This window comes from the organism of the source record quoted next, unplaced genomic scaffold (genome assembly GCF_019419815.1).
Source record: "Pyrus x bretschneideri cultivar Hongxiangsu unplaced genomic scaffold, Pyrus_bretschneideri_v1 Contig4, whole genome shotgun sequence".
NCBI classification, from domain to species: domain Eukaryota; kingdom Viridiplantae; phylum Streptophyta; class Magnoliopsida; order Rosales; family Rosaceae; genus Pyrus; species Pyrus x bretschneideri.
This window is the reverse complement of record NW_025999723.1, coordinates 12,142,685-12,162,874: the sequence shown is the minus strand read 5'-3', so window position 1 is coordinate 12,162,874 and position 20,190 is coordinate 12,142,685. Positions and strand designations below refer to the sequence as shown.

Below are 20,190 nucleotides of genomic sequence, written 5' to 3'. Positions count from 1 at the left end.
TGTCGATGAAGATGGATATGATTTGTTAAATATAATCAAGGAAACAAGGAATACTGGTAGATGCTAGTAGTGGAATGGAGAGCACCGCAGTGTCAGAAAAACACAAACCTCACCTGCTTTAGTTTATCGGTCTTGTCGTACGAAATAAGCTTTAGGAATGGTTGAAGGTTCATTTGGATGTCTTGTCCACGTTTAATCTGGTCAGATTCAAAAGCAAAGGAGCTTATAGTTTACTTGGGATTTTCAGGAAGATTGATTGATTCTTCAATTTCAATTGGTAGTGACTATGCATCGAATTCACGTTCTCTTTCTACTTCATTTAGTTAGTCATCCCAAAAGGTGTGACGTATTTTATAGCGTTGTATTTTTCCAGCATTATCGTTGGTATTATTGGATGGATGTTATGCATTTCAACGAAACTTGTTTGTGATGAACGCTTAGTCTGTGCCGAGTATTCGATTCATATATGTAATGGTGATTTCCTACAGAGATCTCTGCTTGGAAGTTCAAGGTTGCAATGGTGCTGTAGTATTTTGTGTATGCTATTTTGACATGATCTTTACTACTTCCCAACGAAAATTACTTTCGCGGTTGAATTTGTTACAATTGCAAGTATAAAGAGGTAATTGTGCGATGCTGCTGTCAATCTTGTGAACAAAATGTTATGATCATGGAATGAAATGTCATCGGATTTCTTTTCTTGATACGGTAGAAATGGTTTCGCGCTCTTGCTGTGTGTCCGATAATCTTAATGGAAAGAGTCTCCGCAACCACGGTTCGTGTCCGCTGCTGAGTTTTCTTCCGTCAGGAATAATATACAAGTCCTCGTAACCGGGGCAACAGCCGGGACTCCGGTTCGTTTCATTTTTGTGTTTCATGCAAGCTTCATGGAATAGAGGATTTCATATCAGAATAGGAGTTCTACAACAAACTTAAAATTTGTTTGATTTGTTTTACTGGATGCCAATGTACAGATTCATGGCCGAGTACTAAAAATTAGCTTAAAATACAAGTAAATAAGCGGCCCAAGTTAAATTGTTTCAAAATTCGTGTAATCAAGCGGGTAGATTTGACAAGAATGGTTGAACTCGATTGCATCGGAGTCTCTCTATTTGTCTTGGTTTCTCGCGGATCTCTCGACACAAATTACGTCGTCAATCCAAGCAACAATGTTGAATGCCGAACTCTCCAACACTCTTGAGTAGCTCTCCAGTACTGATTGCCCCACATCCTGCAAAAACCGCCGATAACAAACACTTTGATCAATTAGTCAAAATTTTACCCGTGCTCCAAGTGATCGCGTTTTACTCGTTTTCTGACAAGATATTGTCATGTTATCTGTCACGTTGTTTGGTGAACTAATTTAGAGTCCGTCGAGTATGTTTCGTGTGATTTAGATGGATTTATTGACTGTGTGAGTGCTTACCTTATTGCATTGGATTTTGCAAGTATCCAAGGATGTCTGAGAGAGCTCAGGATATCTCTGCTTCAAACACAACAGCAAACACTCGGCTCTCTCCGCCAAAACATGATTCTTGTCGTTCCGGTCTGTTTCAGACATTAGATCTTTTACCATGATCCATGAAGATTTTGAGTTGCTCATGCACGCTTTACGTCTCCACGTGTACATCGAAGCTTCGACCCTGTCTGCAAGATCAAGTGCTTCGTGTTCAGTTGCTATGTTAAGGCAGTCCAGAAGGTGGTCTGGAGAGAACTTGTCTGTGGTGCACATGTAGCGGTATATGGAGTCTCCAAGACAAGCTCTTCCACTCTGACAAACAAATTGTTTTGTAGAAGAGGAGAAAAGCCAAGTTAGATAAAGCCTACTACTTTACACGTAACAAAACGAACTAGGGTGGAAGAAGAAGTGATTTCCGCACACTTGTTTTCTCACATGCGTACTCGTATTGATTTCTGACCTTTAAATTGAATGAATCAAAGGGAAATTAGGAGATCAAAAATAAAGAGGCGTGTGCAAAAGGATAAAAGAGTGCGGAAATCATTTCCCTAGCTTTTTGGCATTAATTGGTTGATATTCTTCCAATATTACTCCTATAGGGTTAAATATTGACACACCAACTTCAAGTCAAAAGGTTTCATGTTCAAATTTGGGGTGTCGCCTGATCAACAAAAAATCGAAATACCTCCTTCTGTTTTGACAATGTAATTTGATTTTCGGACTAAACCCATCACCCGAAATTTGTGGTACTTGCATTTTATTTTTCGTGTGAACATGCACGCCCCATTTTAATTGTTCGTCTTAGACCCCAAAAATCTCAGGCGCGTCCTTGTATCTAAGGAGTCTAGGGGTTTTCGAAAACATAACAATATTTATGTTAGTTGATTGAGGACTTACCTTTGGAAGAGTTGACATGTATGAGTCTGGGATTTCCATCTCAGCAAGAATACTACTATTGATTGCCATGGCTGCTTTGTGGATTTGATTAGAACTGTCACGTTTGTGTTTCAAATGTTTCCTTGCCTTCTCAGAGAGGCCTCCCGGAGGAACACATGGAACCGGCAACCACCATTTCTCCTCATTCCGCTGAACAACCACCCTTCGAAATGATCCTGTACGCGTTGAATTTGATGAAATGCTCCCTTTTTCTGCATACCAGAATTCTGTATCCTGGAAACTATCAAGTACTTCCTGCCCAAAGAAAAAATTCACGAACTTTCAGAGCTTGATTGAATAACCAAGGGTTAATAATATGCGATATTTTACCGCAGAAGGCAAGTCTTACAATAAGCATTGCGTCAAGCTTTTGCAAAGCTGGAAGGTTGATATAAAGATCAGATCTTGGCCTGCTTTTCATGAACTGAAAACCAATGAACTTTATGTTAAAAACAGGCAAAGATGGCAGAATCTAATCGAACAAAGACGGGTTTTCGACAACCACCTCCACTTCTGTCCCATCTTGTAAGTTTTGTGATATGGGGATAAGTTCTACGATGTAATCACAGACCGACAGAAGACAGTTCATCTCCCTCTTCCACATGGCTTTCTTCTCAGGATTCAGTGGCTCCAGCCTCAAGTTTTGTCCAAACACAGTGGCTGCAGAATATCCGAAAAGTTGACCCGTTGAAATTGAAATCGACAAATCAACATGTTTACTTCATAATCATATGCATCTTCAAAATTTGAAGGTAGAGAAATTTACCGTAGAGGTTGGTTATCGAATTTGATATTGTGACCGCGGTGCATACACCTTTCCCACTTCCTGACATGTCTTCACCCAACAAGAGCTTTGCAAATCGTTCTTTCATCATCTCAAGCTCTGCCAATTTCATAAACAGTTAAACAGTTACTTATTACTGCTTTTAAATTGTTATTTCGAGAGGGAAGTGATTTCTGCACACGTTTTTACTCCTTCTGCAGACCTCTCTTTATTTCCGTCTCCTCCGATTTATTCAATCCAAAGGCCATGAAAAAGGAAGGTGCGCAGAAATCATTTCCTTATTTATAAACAAAACTATTGAAACCTACCTGAATCAACTGCGTCGTCATCTTGAAGCGTTTCATCAGAGGCATTCTTGTTATGCTGCTTCATTCCAAGTCTGGTAAGAGACGCCCGGTTGGATTTTACATTTGGGCAGAACCAGGGAGAAGCTTCACCAGAGTAGCTGCTGTCATCCAGAGACTCAGAGAAAGCCGAGGTCTCTGAATTTGTCCGGCGGTACATAAAAGAATCGCCACTTGTTGAAGTTTCTGCGAGCGAATGATCAGTTTGGTCCACAGAAGAAGGTGAAGGCTGGTAACCCAGATCATAGTGTTCATCATAACTTGGTGAATTGTCCATTTCAGCTCTAAAACTTGTGGTCTAAGTCTAAATCTCAAAAACCTGCAAATACTTTAGTCATTTAACAAAAGTTACAATTTGGGTTTGTGGTAGGATTCAAAATCCAAAAAAGAAACCTGGGAATTGGTTTATATTCTACAATTTAGATTCAGAAAGACAAATCTATAAACAGAAACAAACAAAAAGAAGAAAAAAGTATGATTCTTTTTATGCTTTGAAGGAAAAGCAAAAGAGGTTTGTCATGCGTTGTTTTCATCAGAGGACCAAAAATAAATTATTGACTGATATGCAGCTAAATCTAAAAGCAAAAAAGCAATCTTGGAGGGATTTTTTAGGCGTGAAAACTGAAAATTATTTAAAACGCAAACGGTCGATTGAAAAAAGCAAATGGTATATTGTAACAGTCTATTTTTACCTTTTAATGCATGGATTTGAATTTGAACTGTTGAAGTTGGCCGACGACCGTTTGAAATAGCTCCCTCCTTATAGCATTTGCCTTTGATCTTCAAACACTTACTCTTTTCTCTTTCTAAAAGAAAAGATTTCCCAGAAGTGAACATGATCATGGAAAATGCAACATGTTAGCCGTTCGATCGTCGAGTTCTTGAGTGATGGATTAAACAGCACAAACCCAGAAGGAAAAATGGTTGAAGTTCAGACAGGTGGACTGTATCTTAGTTGGACATGAACATAATGTATATATGGTTCTGCAGGGGCAGGGTTATATATATGAATCTGAATATGTGAAATATAATACAAACTTTAGAAGGGAAAAATAATAATTTGGAAACAGTTTGGCAGACTAAATTAAAAACTAAATTGTAATATTAATAAGGAAATATTTATGTACGTTAACATTTGTATTGACTAATCAATATTCCCTTGTGATATAGAACCAAAAATAAAAAAAAAATATTCATATGATGTGTGGTTATGATGCGTTTATGAATCACACGTAGCCTGCTCAATTATCTCCATCAACTCCCCATCAACTTTAATCAAATCACCTCCATCTGCCTTATTTTTAGTTATTTGATTTTTATTCTTGTAATTTCCACTTTAGTGACATTTGTATAAATTGGTGATTTATCTGGTGTAAAGTACTTATTTTTCGCAAGAGGTTTGTGATTTATTTGAATTTTTTTTAAAATACAAGCCATGTTAAATTAATATACATTAAGGCGATGGAGAGGAAAGCCCTATTTACCTAAACAATCCATCACTTGCTTGTGACTCGGTGACTGTCATAGTATTTTCCATTACACTTTAGGTTCGATTCCTCCTCCCATTATCGCTTGTGTGAAAATAAAAAAACCACTAGTTATGACTTAGGACCAAAAAAATAAAATAGAAAGTAAAATACAACATGGGGTCTCAGTTGCATGTTTGTGAATTTAATATGAAATATATCAGTTAGCCCGGTCGGAGGTTAGATTAGAAAGCATGTGTGGAACTTTATAGTAAGCCCTTCCTAACTTCGTATTATTGGACCACCCGAAAAACTAAGACTTGAATATTTAAAGCTTCGTTGAAAAAAAAAAAAAAAAATATATATATATATATATATATTTAAAGCAAAATTCAGCTACGTGCCTCCCATACATCCATTTGTGACAGAACGTTGTTACAACTTGATCTTCATTCATTCTTCGTGCTTTGGATGCGTGATAAGGCTGACAATAATTATACTTAAGGAGGTCAAAATTAATTAACCAATGCATAAATCTGACTCTCTATGTCTCTGTTTTTTTTTTTTTTTTTTTTTTTTTTTTTTTTAGAGATAAACTTTAGTGGTTTTGTTCAATAATTTAAGAAAGCATACAATCTTTCAAGAGGACATCCTTGATCAAGTCCGGAAGGGTTTCAAACCAACAAAAATTTAAATCTAAGACTAAGGCCAGCTTGGCCATTTGGTATGCCGCAATATTGGCGGATTGACGGATGTGGCAGTCCTTGGAGGAGTCAAGGCCTCTCAAACTAACTTGAATATCTTCAATCAGCAAGTAAGTAGGCGAGGAGCCCCCCTGTAGGCTACCAAGTGCTTGAACCACCTGGAGAGCGTCACTCTCCAAAATAACATGTGTCCGGTTCTGTTGTAAAGCCCAGCAAATACCCTCTCGAGCAGTAAGGACTTCAACCAACAACCATGCCAAATGCGAATGGACAGACCATTACCCACCCTCCAGCATGTCCCTCTTTCTAGAAGTGACCGGGCTTCAAAAATTCCTCTCCAACACGCCGATGGGGAAGTGCCTAAAGTCGCATCCCAAAATGAATTATGAGGAAAATATTTTGCTTTGAGGAGCCGAGATGCAAGTGAGTCAGGGTTCAATATTTTTCTTGACGGAGCTGCACAACCGTAGCCCTCGCCGACGGAGATATGTCGCGGGGAGGAGATGGCAAGATCCGGGAACGGTTGTGACGCACCAAGCCATCAACCTCCAAAGAATCGCCACTTCATTTATCACCAGTTCGAAGAGTTAAGGAGGCAAATTGCCGGGGGCTGATATCTTGTTGGTTGCCCTCTGCAACATTCGACGATTGCCTATTTCACCTGGTTAAGGTTTGATGTGCTTTTAAAATGTCTGAAAGTGCTTCTACAGAAAATGTTTTTCGAATCAATCTTTACTAAAAATGCAAGTAAATCTTGAAAAATCACTTAAAGTGCTTTTGGACCCAAAAACGTTTTCACTAAAAGCTCTTAGACGGAGATCCCAAAATCTAGCAAATAATTGGATTCAAATTGAGGGGTCCTGAGTTGGGTCGGTTGGTGGGCCAAAAAATGGGCCTCCAAGCCCAAAAGGGGTCTCGAAATCTACTCTTAAAGACAGTGACTACACGCCTTTTCGCCCCTCTAAGACAATATCTCTGTATAACAGGTTATGGTGCCCTACTTTTCAGGATACAACAACCTATGATATTTATAAACGTACACTCGCAACACTTGAATTGAGTGAATAACTCGATTCTTTCCTTTGGCATCAATGTTTTAAAAAGCTCGCATTAGGGTGTACCTAGACGCCCTGTGAGGCTAGGCTTGAGGGTTGACGCCTAGACACGCCTATGGGGATTTTGATTTTTTTTTTTTTTTTTTTTTTTTTTACTCCTAAACCCAAATTTTGGGTAGGGTTTTAACTGCCTCATATCTCTTCCTTGCACTATCGTTTCTCTACCTCTTTTTTCCTGATTTTTTTTTATATATAATGGATGTGTGTGCTGTCTGCGTGCATTATTATATATGTGCTTAGTGTGCTTTTCATCCTCTATTTTATACACACACACACACATAATATAATATATGTATATATATGTGTGTGTGTATATATTATAATATATGTGTGTGCTCAGGGTGATTATTGATTAATAATCTTTTTTTTTAATATAATATATGTGTACGCTCAGTGTATATATTAAAAAATTTAGGTTCCGTGAGACTTCACCTCACGCCTAGGTTGGGCTATCCCTCGGAGGCCTCACGCTTTTAATACATTGTTTGGCATATAAAAAGTGGAAATTATAATAGCATTTGAGATAATAGAAGAAATTGGGAGAGGAGAAGATGGTGGGATTGTTTTTAACTAGATGGGGTTTGTCCGTTGAAGGAAAGAGATGATTACTCCTCAAAAACTCGCCTTTGCCTCAAAGAGAGGATGATATTATTACAAGAGTTTTAACGAAACACTTCCGGTACTGTTCACCTTCAACGAAAAATCAATATTTTTACCTTTTCCTGGTACTATTTACTACACCTTTATTTGTCATTTTTCATTAAAACTAAAGTTTTTAGACTTTTCGTTAGTTTTCCTTATTACATATAAGACAAAAAGGCTATACAAGAAGGCCATTTAACAAGGTCTAGAACGTTGGCCTTTATAGCCATAACGATTACAAATTAGTTAATGCTTCAGTTTTTAGTTTTACAAATAAAAATAAATAAAAAAACCAAAAAAACTGAAATAAAGACTTTAAAACAAATTGAATAATATTAAAGTTGCTAATGAAGAGTTGTATTTTGAAATACCCAATCAAAAATTCCAACAGCATGCACCGATCTCCATCTGCAGTTTCCGACGAGGAGCAACAGACGAACTCCGACAAGTTCGAAGCCAATTCCTCCACTAAATCCTCCAATCTTCTTCTGGTAAGTTTATGGACTGTTGGTATGTGTGTGTAATGATGAAAATCGAGTCAGAGAGGCTCTGTAAATTCCTATGTGTTCTCCATGTGTTGCCCAGTTCCCGGCGAGCTAGTTCGAAGGGAAGTTGTCGAATCCGGTGGATTCGGCCTCTCATTGTCCTAAAACGATATTAGGTGAGCTCCTAGGCATTTTAACTACGTTTTATGTAATTTTGGAGCAAAAATGTGTTGAAATCCAGCTGGGGGGAAGCCTTAACCGTTATCTACATATTCTACAGTTCCGGCTGTACTCCAGCTACGGTGTCGAGGTCAACCGAGATCTTGTTAAACTTAAATGATATCTAGAGATTATTGGTGATTTATTTTCACCACATGGTCATCATACATATCATATAGTTAGCTGCGGTCGTAGGTACTTAGTTATATTTCTAGTAGAGTCTAAATTCCAATAGATGCTCGTTATCGACTAGGTAGAGGCCATTTCACCTGCTTGATATACATTTGATTTACTTTGATTGTGTGAATGGACTTACTTTCTTTGATATAATGAGTGATGTGATAATGTTATGAACCTGATCACTATCATGGTAGTATCATATGTATGTAGCTTTTTACTATATATGTGATTTTTAAAACGGGAGTTATTGCTTTCGAATGATTTAAAGTTTTAACTAGATATACTTGATCCACTCACACTCTATTTTTAGACCCCTCAAGATATAGTGAGAATAAGGGGAACCCCGAAGGTAAGGAGTGGGCGTGGCAGTGAGGCCTTCACCTTTAGATTTTGGTGATGATTCATTTACTGTAGTTTATCTTAATTTGTAATAATTGCATGATCATACTTTCGATTATGCATGACACTGCACTACTTTGTGTTTATAACAATGAAACTACTATCAACTCTGGTATGATAATCAACAATGGGATTGTATGCCTGAACATATGTCCCTAGTGGGAAGGCTGATTAGGAACGCTTTGTAGTTGCTTTTTACTAATGAAAAATGAACTGTTTAGTTCAAATTATTTGACAGCATAATTATCTTACTATGGCTTTCGTTATTAAGCTGCCTTGTGACGTCATCTCATGATGGGATTATGTGGTCAATTTAGTGGCGATCAGCACATCACGGTCTCGTAACTTGTGTTAGTGAGGTTAGAGTGTGTCACTCATGACTTAGAATTTTATGGCGTGTTTATGTACCCGTAATTGGAATCAAAATGTGGAATTATTGAATACTCCAGCGTTTACTCAATCTTGAGGAATTGAAAATGTGGTGGGACCCACAAAAATTTTGGAATTCAATTCCTTCTTTTGGAGGAATTGGACTCCTGAGATATATGAGGTATTTCAATTATGCCTGCTATGGAGAATCTGGAATACAAATTTTCTACCACTTATATCCTCACTTTATTTTTAAAATTCTAGCACTACCTTTTGCATTAACAGAGAAGATCCACCTGCCGCTGTCCAACGCTAATGTCCAGTGCCACTCCCTCCCCCAACATTGCAATCGCCCATGCCCAGTGACGCAACCCAAACCCACTACTTCCACTCCACGCCATATCTCCATGTTTCCCCAGGAAAATTTTGAAATCAAATGCACTGGGTTAGAGAGAGAAAAAAGACGAAGAGAGAGGGAATGAGGGAGTTGCAGTGGAATTTATTTGCCATCAGATGGCCAAGACTTGAAATCATAATGGAATGGATTGAGATAGTGAGAGGTGGCTGTGTGGGTTCTTTATGAAGAGAAAGATAAGGAGGTGTAGTCAACTTGGATTTCATAGGATTTTAATAGACTTTTTTTAGGTGACAAATTTGAAAAGATTTTAATAGATTCACAATTATGTGGATTTTAACAGCTTTATATGGATTTTTATTATAGATTTTTATAGATTTGTATAGATTTCTTTCATAGATTTCTTAGAATTTTAGTTGATTTCTACAACATAAAATAAAATTCTTTCCTAGTTCACAATCTGAAAGGAACATAAACATATATCTATTGATATAGAAATACAAACCAATGAAATATGTAAATAGAATGGGTCATTGAGAATATTGATCCAAGAGTTTGAATAATTGTTAAGGATAGCTTCTGCTTTAGAACACCATTTCCATTCAAGAATGATGATTTCAAGTTCAAGAATAGCACATCCAATCATGAATAATAATATATGTGAAGGAATACCAAATGGCAATCGAAATTGAGTAGGAACATATATGGGCAGCAAAATCCTGGGATAAAAACATTTTAACTATGGCAAAAAAAACATTTTAACTCAAAAATATGGACACTAATTATTCAAAAGTGCAAATGGGAAATGTTGCAAGTGTGGCAAACAGGTTCGTTGGGGCAGTCACGAGCAAGGTGACTGGGTTTCCGACAGTTGTTGCAGGCCTTCTCATTTGTGCAATCGACTGCAGTATGACCCAGCATGTAGCAATTGTTGCAGAGCCTTGCATCGCGGGATGAAAGACTAGGGTTCAAGCAATCACGAGCCAGATGGCCTTTCTTACCACACATATGGCAGACTGGATCACTGGGACATTAGTTTGCAAGATGTCCAGGCTCCTTGCAGTTCCAACACGTAGTTGTTGAGTTGCATTCAGCAGCAATGTGGCTGATAAAACATATAGCATTTGAATATTAAAAACACTTTCACCGGAGAAAATCAGGATTTGCGGTCCTCCATTAAACCTGTTTTCTATAGCTCAGAACCTTAAACGGAAAATGAAAGGTTCGGCAGAACTCACCCAGGAAGTCCGCAGTTGTCGCAGACTCTCATATTCGGGCAATCTCTTGCAAAATGCCCTGGCCGTTTACATTTATTGCAAAGATTATCCTGCCTGAAAAATAACTGAATAATCATTTTGACATGAACTTGAAGGTGAAACAGCAAAAGGCTATATCAGTTTTGAATCTTTGATAAACATATGGAGTCCAAATACCAAGGAATCAGTTTGGGTGCAATCTACATGAATAGCTATCAAATTATTATCAGAAAGGAGGACTCAGCCAGTGAAAATTAAGTCAACTTGAACAGTTTAAACAAAATTTCTTTGAGTATTCAAATGTCGCACAGGCACATGAACACAGCAAAGTTTTACAGGATAATCCCAATTCAAAAAAATCATGGTCCGATTGTTACTCATCTTCCTAGATGAACAAACCAAGAGCATGAATTCAAAAAAATACAAAAACACGCAAAACGGGGGAGTCTACCGGGAAATTCTCTGAACTCATGGTAAGACTGTTCATCTTCTATGGTTTGGTGTGAAAAGAAATTTGAGGGGCGAGGGGTTGGATTGTTGATAGCATTTGGTATTTATATTACCCACTTTCAAATCCATCAAAATCCTTCATTCACAAAAATCCTAGCAAATCTTTGACATTTCCACTACACCTAGATTTGTATGGACTTTTTAAACTTTTAATTGACTACCTATGAATTTGGATGTATTCTTTAAATCCTTCAAAATCCTAATTTGACTATCCTATTATTTTAAAATCTTTTAAAATCCACGTTGAAACTCCTAATTGACTACACTCTGATTTTAAATTCTATTCAAACACTATCAAATCCTAATTTGACTACACCCCCTAAGATTGGTTTGAGGTATATTCGCTTTTTTTTATGAATTATTATACAAAATTTTAATATATAGATATTGAATAAGGGTATTTTTATTATCATATTGAATTATATTTCGATTTTGATGAATTAGGAAACACTTATACGGAATCAATACTTTTTTAACTCTAATTCCCGAAAATTTAAGTAAACAATTTCAATAGGAATTCAATTCTAACTCATCCTCATTTCAACTCATCCTCAATTCAATTTTTCTTTAATTCAATTTTTCTCATTCTGATTACGGATTAGTAAACAGACTATTAGTTTGTTTAGTATGTGTTTTTAGGTAGTGTGGGTTTGGCAAAAGATTGGGCTTACTTTTCATGATGTGGGTTTTTTATTTGTTGGTTCGGCCCTTTGTATGGTTAAATTTGCCCATGCGCGTGTATCTTTTTTTCTGAGTGTGATGTACGGTTGAGCTGGATGGTCTATTCCGATACAACTCGTACTTTTGTTGATCATTTTATGTGCATAGCCTCCATAATAGTGGTTACCATTGACTTCTTTTACGATTTCTTTTATCTACTGCTTGTATTCAAAAATGTTCCTTTACTAGTTTTATCTGGTGGTTTTATGTGCAAAATCCGTCGTGCTACGCTTTATTAATTGGCTGAATTTCTAGTTGTCAAAATTGAAGTTCTTTTGACTTTGGAGTGTGATTTGTGTTCCTAAACTACTTCTAGTGTTTGTCAAGCACACATATCCATCAATATGGTGACTATTACATTCACCAAATTGCCTTATTTTTTCCTTTTGAGTCCTTCTGATTTGAAGACTCCTCAAATTTAATCCATAATGCCTTCTTTTAAGTTTCTACATTTTATTAACTTTATATTTAGGCAATTAAGTACATGGCTTCACCAACAAATCCAGCATCTGCAAATAATTCAGTATCCATAATTCTGAGTTTGAGATAAGTCAGCTTTTTCCAATTTGACAAGGGAAATTTAAACGTGATTTTTACATTCCAGCTAACCTTTTCATCTTCACCTGCATGCATCACACAACCCATTTAATCAATTAGCGAAAGGATGATATATATATATATATATATGCTATATATACATGCATATGTCTCCAAATGGGAGTCCAGATCTGGAGAGGAAACAAATTTAAGACATACCTGATGACTGTTTGCTTCTATATTCTTGATTTCCACACTTTATGATCACGTAGTAGGATGGTCTACCTGTAACGGTAATTGAGTGCAATGTGACTAATGAGATAACAAATGTTCAAGAAATTAATTCGAAAAAAAAAAAAGTACGAAAAATAGGACATCATTGTATAAATATTGAGGATCTTTTAAATTTTGACATGGATTTTCAGGTACACATTGTGTTGATCTATAGTAAAAATAAGTGAAATCCACTGTTATGTGATAAGTCCCTTCTGAATTTTACTAGATCTTAGCGCGTACTAAACATAAAGGGAAATTGCTCCTTTCGAGAAGGGAGAAGGAGTTAAATTTGGATTTAATCATATAATCATGGCTTACCAAGAAGATTTGCCTTTAGCATCAACAAGAAGCACTTCAAGGGTTCCTCCTTTCATGTATGGCTGCATGTTGGCATTCTCTCACATTTCACAGAAAGAACCTGTATATGCATAATATATATAATGCTATAATATTAATTAGAAAATGAAACCAATGGTGCATGTCAGGTTGACTAAACTGGACGTTTAAAGGAGTAAATCTGAGCGTGTTTTGGTTTAATGAAAGGCTTATACACGTTTCATGTCATTTAATAAAACCATATATGTTTTTTCTGGTATTAATGGAAAAAAATATGGAGTGAATCGTAACGGTATTTGTTTTCACTTAGTTGGAGGAGCTCTTATGTTTCATTTGTATAAATGATGAAGACGATATATATTTTTGATGAGTTTAATTTTGACTACGACTAGACAGTTATGAGTTTATTTCCTCCAATGTAACAACAAAAAAAGCTTCGAATCATGTAATTTGTAAAAAAGACTTGTAACTCAAGTAATTATAAGTATTTATTCCTACACTTGAAGATGGTTTGATTTCTACATCCCCACTATGGTTTCCATGTCAAATCTGATGGGTTGTGCCCGACTTGGGCTCATTATGGGCCTAAGCTTAACAAGTCCCAAGAAAATAAAGTGTAGTTTTTGCCCTTGAAAAAAAAGAAGAAGATGCTCAAATACTTCCTCAGTTTAATTATGAGCACAAAATCGTAAGTGGCCATTTATCATAACGATGAAATGGAGTTGAGTATTTGTATGATGACTTGGGTTTGAATTTTATCAGTGGCTAATCTAACAAAATCTATCGTTTGACAAAAAAAAAAAAATTATGAGCACAAAATCTACAACGTTATAGCCTAGTGGGATTTGCCTACGTGGTATAAGCAGTGTTTAAAATTTCTTTGATATGATCCTTTACATGAAATTATTCAAAAAATCAAAGATAGATATAGAATGTGGGTGAAGTCTAAACTTCACCTTATATCGGATAAATTCTTAAGTTTAGGCTAAAATCGACATATATTGTTGATATCTCTGACACATCTGTTAAATATCGGAGAAACTCTTATATTTCGTCCAAACCAATCTTTGACAATCCCTAAAGTTTCATTTTAACTTTCCATTATTTCCATCGAAAGTAACCGATATTGATATTGATGTTCGCTATATCTATCGATATTTCTATAAATTTGCATATTGATATATTCACTGATATTAATATTGATATTCGATATTCGATATATCCATCGATATTTCCATAAATTTACATATCGATATTTTAAACGTTGGGTATAATTAAATTAATCGTCAAGTGAAGAGGTTCACGCTGAATACTTCTTTGACAATTAAATGGGAATGATGGTGCAATTTCCTAAATGCAAAACAAAGGCCACTAGTAGCTCAAAGTTGCTTACTTTTTCTGGAAAATAACAATTAAAAAAAGGCAATTGGCTAAGATGATGAAAAATTAAATTTTAATTGTCAAAATGGTTAGGTGTCTTTATACACAATTTATATCACCTTCATAGACTCACCACCCATCATTTTTTTTTAAGTTAAAAGTTCAGCACTTTGATTTATAGAATCCTTAGAACAGCCAATCTGCCTAAAGAAAAAAAGATCTGCTAGATTTTCAAATTGTCCTCATTTGCATGAATTGTTCATCATGGATTCATAGAAAGAAAAAAAACTACAAAAGATATTGGCACTTAGCTGGTAACTATTCTACTTTATCCTTTGTTTTGATATTTGGCCATTGTAGATGTCTAGATTAATTACTAAAAAGTAAAAACTAGTCATCATGGATTGCCCTAATTTTGTGCCCAATGTATGACTCATCGGCTTGCTCGTTTTGGTTTGTCTAATATTTTAATTTGTTTAGTTTGAAGTGCCTTCTGAATTTATCAGGACGTTCTTATTAGCGAATGCTTCCAGCCATATATATATATATATATATATATATATATATATATATATATATCTGTCTTTCAGTTGTTTTCTAATTTCATTATCTAAATAAAGTTTTTTCCCGTACCGTGAACGCTAAAAAGATAAACTAAGTGACATGCCTCTTTTGATTTTTTTTTTATCTGCGGAAAACTAGAGTGGCAGACAAGCAATGATACTTTATATACATAATGTTACACATGATGTCCATTAATTCTTCTAAACCAATGTATAGGTTTCACGTGATGTTCTATCTTCTTCTTCTACTACATATGCTTTGCTGGTCAAAAACGTTTTCCAGGAATAACTATATATAATTGGGGTTTTATATTATATAGAGAACCCAGAAGCCATGCATAACATGCTAACAAAATTTAAGAAAGTCCATACATATGACCTGGATACCCACCTACAGCCTGTACTCTTGGCTCTTAATTTGTGACTGCAAATTAAATTATTTCAAATAAAAACAAAAATTTAGACTTAAATTTCAAGTCTATATACTCAAACATGATGTATACGGTTGATTTTTGGAATTACATACAACTAATTTACTAAAGTTCTGATATATTATTTTAGTCAAAATGATTTTAATTATATGAAGAAACAGTTTCCAAGAAAAAAAAAATTATATGAAGAATCAACTAAATTTCCACTTTCCAATGTCAATGTATTTGGAAAAAATTATGTGAAGAAACAACTAAATTTCCATTTTCCAATGTCAATATACAATCAATGCCCCATCATTGTACACCATTTTATCTGCGTTACCAAGATATGAGAAACCTCGCCCGTACGGGGAAGCTTTATTACTTTCGGTGCTTAAATTAAAGAAAGCATAAAGTCTGACTTTGACACCACTCATTATCTAAAAGAGCGTCTTGAATAATATTAAGACTATAAAACTATTCAGGAATATAAAATTTGATCTCCCTAATGCACAACAACATTTATTATCTAAAAGGTAATGTTAGCGAGATCAAAATTTTGAACTAAATTTGCAAACAAAATAATGCGTCACTAATATGAAATAAGTACTTAATCAACGCTTAAATAATAATCAAATCATCAACTACCACATCATTTGGTTTGCAAATATTTTTAAAAATTTTGATCTCTAATATTATCCTTATCTAAAAGAGCATCCTAAATATATCAACATCGTAAAATTACTAAATAAAACCCGCACACAATAACGCGTATCAAACTAATCTACGTGCTATCCCTTTGAACTAGACTTTAACCAACCATCTATTTAGTACCTTAAACCCATATGGACAAAGTAAACCTTTTGACCTACATTCTAGGCTTTAGACACTCTAGGTGCAATGCCAGAAATATCTCAAACGTCTGTGAAACTCCCCACGCTAGACATTTCTCAGGCAATATTGGACTCAACTTCTCTATCCTCTCTAGCTGAAGCCTTCAAAACATGGGGCTTCTTCCACATCACCAATCACGGGATCTAAAGATCTTTTCAGAAAACTATATTCTCTGTCAAATGACCTTTTCAGCCTCCCTTTTGATACCAAACTCAAACTTGGCCCTTTGTCTTCTGCCAAAACTTATACCCCCACTTCATAGCCTCTCCCTTCTTTGAAAGCCTCAGAGTTTCTGGTCCCAAGTTCTTTGATTCTGCTCAAACTTCTGCGCACGTTCTCTATGACCAACACAACTCTGAATTCAGGTATTATAACTGTATCTATGTACTCTGTGTTTGTGTATATATATAAGACTATATATATATATATATATATATATATTCTATAAAGATGTTTCTGTTTACCTTTTCTTTATGTAATTTCTCTTCATCCTAATTATCTTGAGGTCAGAAAGGGAGTTGTAATTCAAAGTTAAAAAGCGCTCACTCCTGCATCCGAGGTCCTATGTTTGATTTTCCCTTTGATGCAATGTGGCTTGTATCGAAAGAAATTTTGCTTGAGGTTATATATTTTTTTTTTTTTTTTTTGATCATTTATTTCTTTCTACTAGTGAAATATTACAGGAATATGGGAGCAAGATGGCAGAACTATCAAAGAAAATCGTAAAGATTGCTTTGATGAGCTTGGGGGAAGGATTGGAGAAGAAACATTACGAATCCGAATTCAAAAAGTGCCATGGTTACTTGAGAGTGAACAACTACTCAACCCCTCCAGAAAGTTTGGAAGATCAACATCAAGAAGTTGGACTTGGAATGCACACTGACATGAGCTGTGTGACGATTGTGTACCAAGACGAAATCGGAGGGCTTCAAGTGAGATCAAGGGAGGGAAAGTGGATGGACATAACTCCATGTGAGGGGACCTTGGTGGTGAACGTAGGAGACATGTTTCAAGCTTGGAGCAATGAGAATGAGAATTTGAGGTCATCAGAACATAGAGTCATTTTAAAGCAGCCAAAAAATGGCTTTTCGATGGCCTTTTTTTGGTGTTTCGAGGATGAGAAGGTGATTTTTGCACCAGAAGATGTGGTGGGAGAAGGTAACGAGAGGATCTACAAGCCATTTGTTTGCTTGGATTATTTGAAGTTCAGAGAGAGCAATGAGAGAGGGAAGTTTGAAAAAGTTGGGTTTACTGTAAGGGATTTTACTGGGATTAATCACCAAATTACCAAAAGTGACAGTTAAAAACGAATTGAAAGTCTCTTGTAATAAATTTAGCAAAATTAGGAATTGTATTATATGATAATCTGGCTTTAAAATTGTAATGGTTGTGATTAAATTTGTATGTACCAGTGTGCTTGTGCTTATTAGCATTATTTTCACACTAGTCCTTGTATTTTATCATTATTGTCCTTAATATAAGCATGTTTATTTTTCTATAATTCCAAACAATTATTCGTTTCATCTTGGAAAATTTATGGAAAAATGTATTTTCATGTCATAGACATCTTATCTATTCTACTTGTTTGGTCATGTTTCACTCGATTTGCATTCCTCGATTTCTTTCTATTTCTCGCCTCAAGTGATAAATGACGTAGATGTTACTCTCTTTCGCCTATCACTTTTTGTTTCTTTGAAGAATTAGCTGAAAGAATTATTTAATTTTGAAAACGTGAAGATGGTGGGCAATTGGCAACTTGGCATTGCCTTGCCAATGCATTCCAAATAAAGTAATCCAACTCCAACTTACAAATTCAATGATGCAACTACTGTTGATTGGCGAACACTTTATCTTGAATTCTATGTCTAGAAATTGAAGGAGATCCCAAAATTGTTATATATGTTGTGCTCAGAAGGTGTTAGAAATTCATGGGACATGGCCTTCCTTTCATCTAATTTTTTTTTTTTTTTTATGTCAATAAATATATGCAAATTGGAATCATGCTACACAATATTCACGAAAATTCCATGGTTCTTCGGAAATGAAGAGAAAAACTTACTACTTTATTAAAATCACATATGATACTAGACAAGTTACATTGGAATTTGGATGTTCCATTTGTCCATCACATTCACATGAACAAAGTTACTACTACTGAAGCTTATTATCCAATGATAAGGTTAAACGGTAAAACTGGGGAATGCATGTTACGAACGAGACCAAACAGCCCCAGTTACTGCTACAGATTTTTCATCAAGCAGCTACATTACTCTTCCTGCATAGAAATCCTACAACTACAACATTAGCTTTGTCCGGCTTCTCAGCACTTACCAGCAATTTTCCAAAGCGCCTGCTTAATCATCCCCACTGGTGAAATCGCCGCTCCTCGAAACTGAAACCAACTCAGAAAGAGAACAGTTAATGTAGCAGCATCAGAATGTTTGAATATGAAAGCAAACCAACAAAAGAATTCAAATCGAATGGAGGACTTATTGACATTGGATTGACTAATAATGTGGATGATTCAGGACGGGCATTTAGGTCACCGGATATGTTGTAGAGCCGGTTAGAATGCAACTACTAGTTCCATCAATCGTATTGTATTACACCAGAAGGCTCAGAAGTACAAACCTTTGATTTAAGGCTCAACATGAGAACACCGTCAAGGATGGATGATTGGACCGAGTGTGCATCTAAGTACAGATTGTTAATGGCATCCATTATATCAAGCAAGATATATTCCCGGTAAGGGCATCTCATCTCTATCAGAACCTCTTGCTCGTTTACGCACACTTTCACATCTAGTGGCAAGCTTTCTCCGGAAACAAGCATATTGGGATAGGGGTCAGTTTTGTCAATGTCACAGGCCTTTCTCTTCTTTACTAAAGACTTTTTCACATTGTTCATCTTTGTTTTATCATAGTTATCTGATGTCTTCTCTACCCTGTTCAGGAATTTCCCTCTAGAAATAGCTTCCACGGTGTCCATGCAGGATTCCATCTCTTCTGCTCGTGCCTCAAGCTCTTTCAAGTACTTGATCGTATCATCAAGGATATCAACCTAAAAAGAAAATTCAGTAAATTCAAATTACGGAAAGTATGTTATTACAAAATAGTACATGACAGAACATGAAATTTTTAGTCAAAATAAATGTAAAGATGGTTTTCAACACAGGCATCTAAAGTTACCTCAGTGATAGAAGGAACCATCGACCTGAGGACCAACAATTTTTCGTTCTCTCTCCTTTTTTCATGTTCCCTGTTAATATCGTCACCTTGCAAATTTGGGAGCAAATCTTTTCCCGTATTTTCTTTACCGGTTGCCATACGAGAGCGAACACCATACATTAAAGGAACTGTGAACAAAATCTTCTTTAATGTCTTCTGATGTCCTGTTGACCTACAACTACGAACAACTTCTTTCTTCCATTTCACAAAACTGGATTTGCTCTCTCCGTCGCAAAAACATGGATTTTCAATCAGCCTCATTGAGCTTCCTAGAAGAGTAGAAAGAGTTCTTTTGTAGTGTACATGTTCATCAACAGATCCAAGATACAAAGAACTTAGTTTTGCGTCATTGAAGTTTTGAAGTTCCTTTAAATGGATATGGTTCACATTCTCGCGTTCAGCAAAAGAGTGAGCCTTTCCTTGATTAACAAAAGCTTCAGATATGGAGTCACTAGAATTCATGGAATCTTGAACGCCGCTGCCGAAGTCTTCATCCATGAAATGCCAACTCTGAACCTGAGAATCCACAGCATTGGTACCTTCAAGCATTTTGTAGTCTTCTGTCTGATGATTGTGATCACAACCATTAGAACATTCATCAGAAGAGTCCATGTTGACCTCTTC

At 35.9% G+C, this 20,190-nt stretch overlaps 2 protein-coding genes and 1 pseudogene across 2 annotated transcripts; 1 reads left to right on the top strand and 2 right to left on the bottom strand.

The window, feature by feature from the left end:
- Positions 1-934: 934 nt before the first annotated feature.
- Positions 935-4,072, bottom strand: LOC103932268 (rop guanine nucleotide exchange factor 2). The gene is made up of 7 exons (XM_009341832.2): positions 3,488-4,072; positions 3,162-3,278; positions 2,901-3,055; positions 2,745-2,819; positions 2,357-2,650; positions 1,427-1,771; positions 935-1,231 (listed from the first exon to the last, which is right to left on the bottom strand). The coding sequence occupies exons 1-7, from the start codon at positions 3,798-3,800 to the stop codon at positions 1,109-1,111; spliced, it is 1,422 nt and encodes a 473-aa protein (XP_009340107.2). The 5' UTR covers positions 3,801-4,072; the 3' UTR covers positions 935-1,108.
- Positions 4,073-16,325: 12,253 nt separating this feature from the next.
- Positions 16,326-17,782, top strand: LOC103932273 (annotated as a pseudogene).
- Positions 17,783-18,562: 780 nt separating this feature from the next.
- On the bottom strand, positions 18,563-20,190 carry LOC125468878 (transcription factor EGL1-like). The gene is made up of 3 exons (XM_048565503.1): positions 19,528-20,190; positions 18,971-19,399; positions 18,563-18,731 (listed from the first exon to the last, which is right to left on the bottom strand). The coding sequence occupies exons 1-3, from the start codon at positions 20,176-20,178 to the stop codon at positions 18,660-18,662; spliced, it is 1,152 nt and encodes a 383-aa protein (XP_048421460.1). The 5' UTR covers positions 20,179-20,190; the 3' UTR covers positions 18,563-18,659.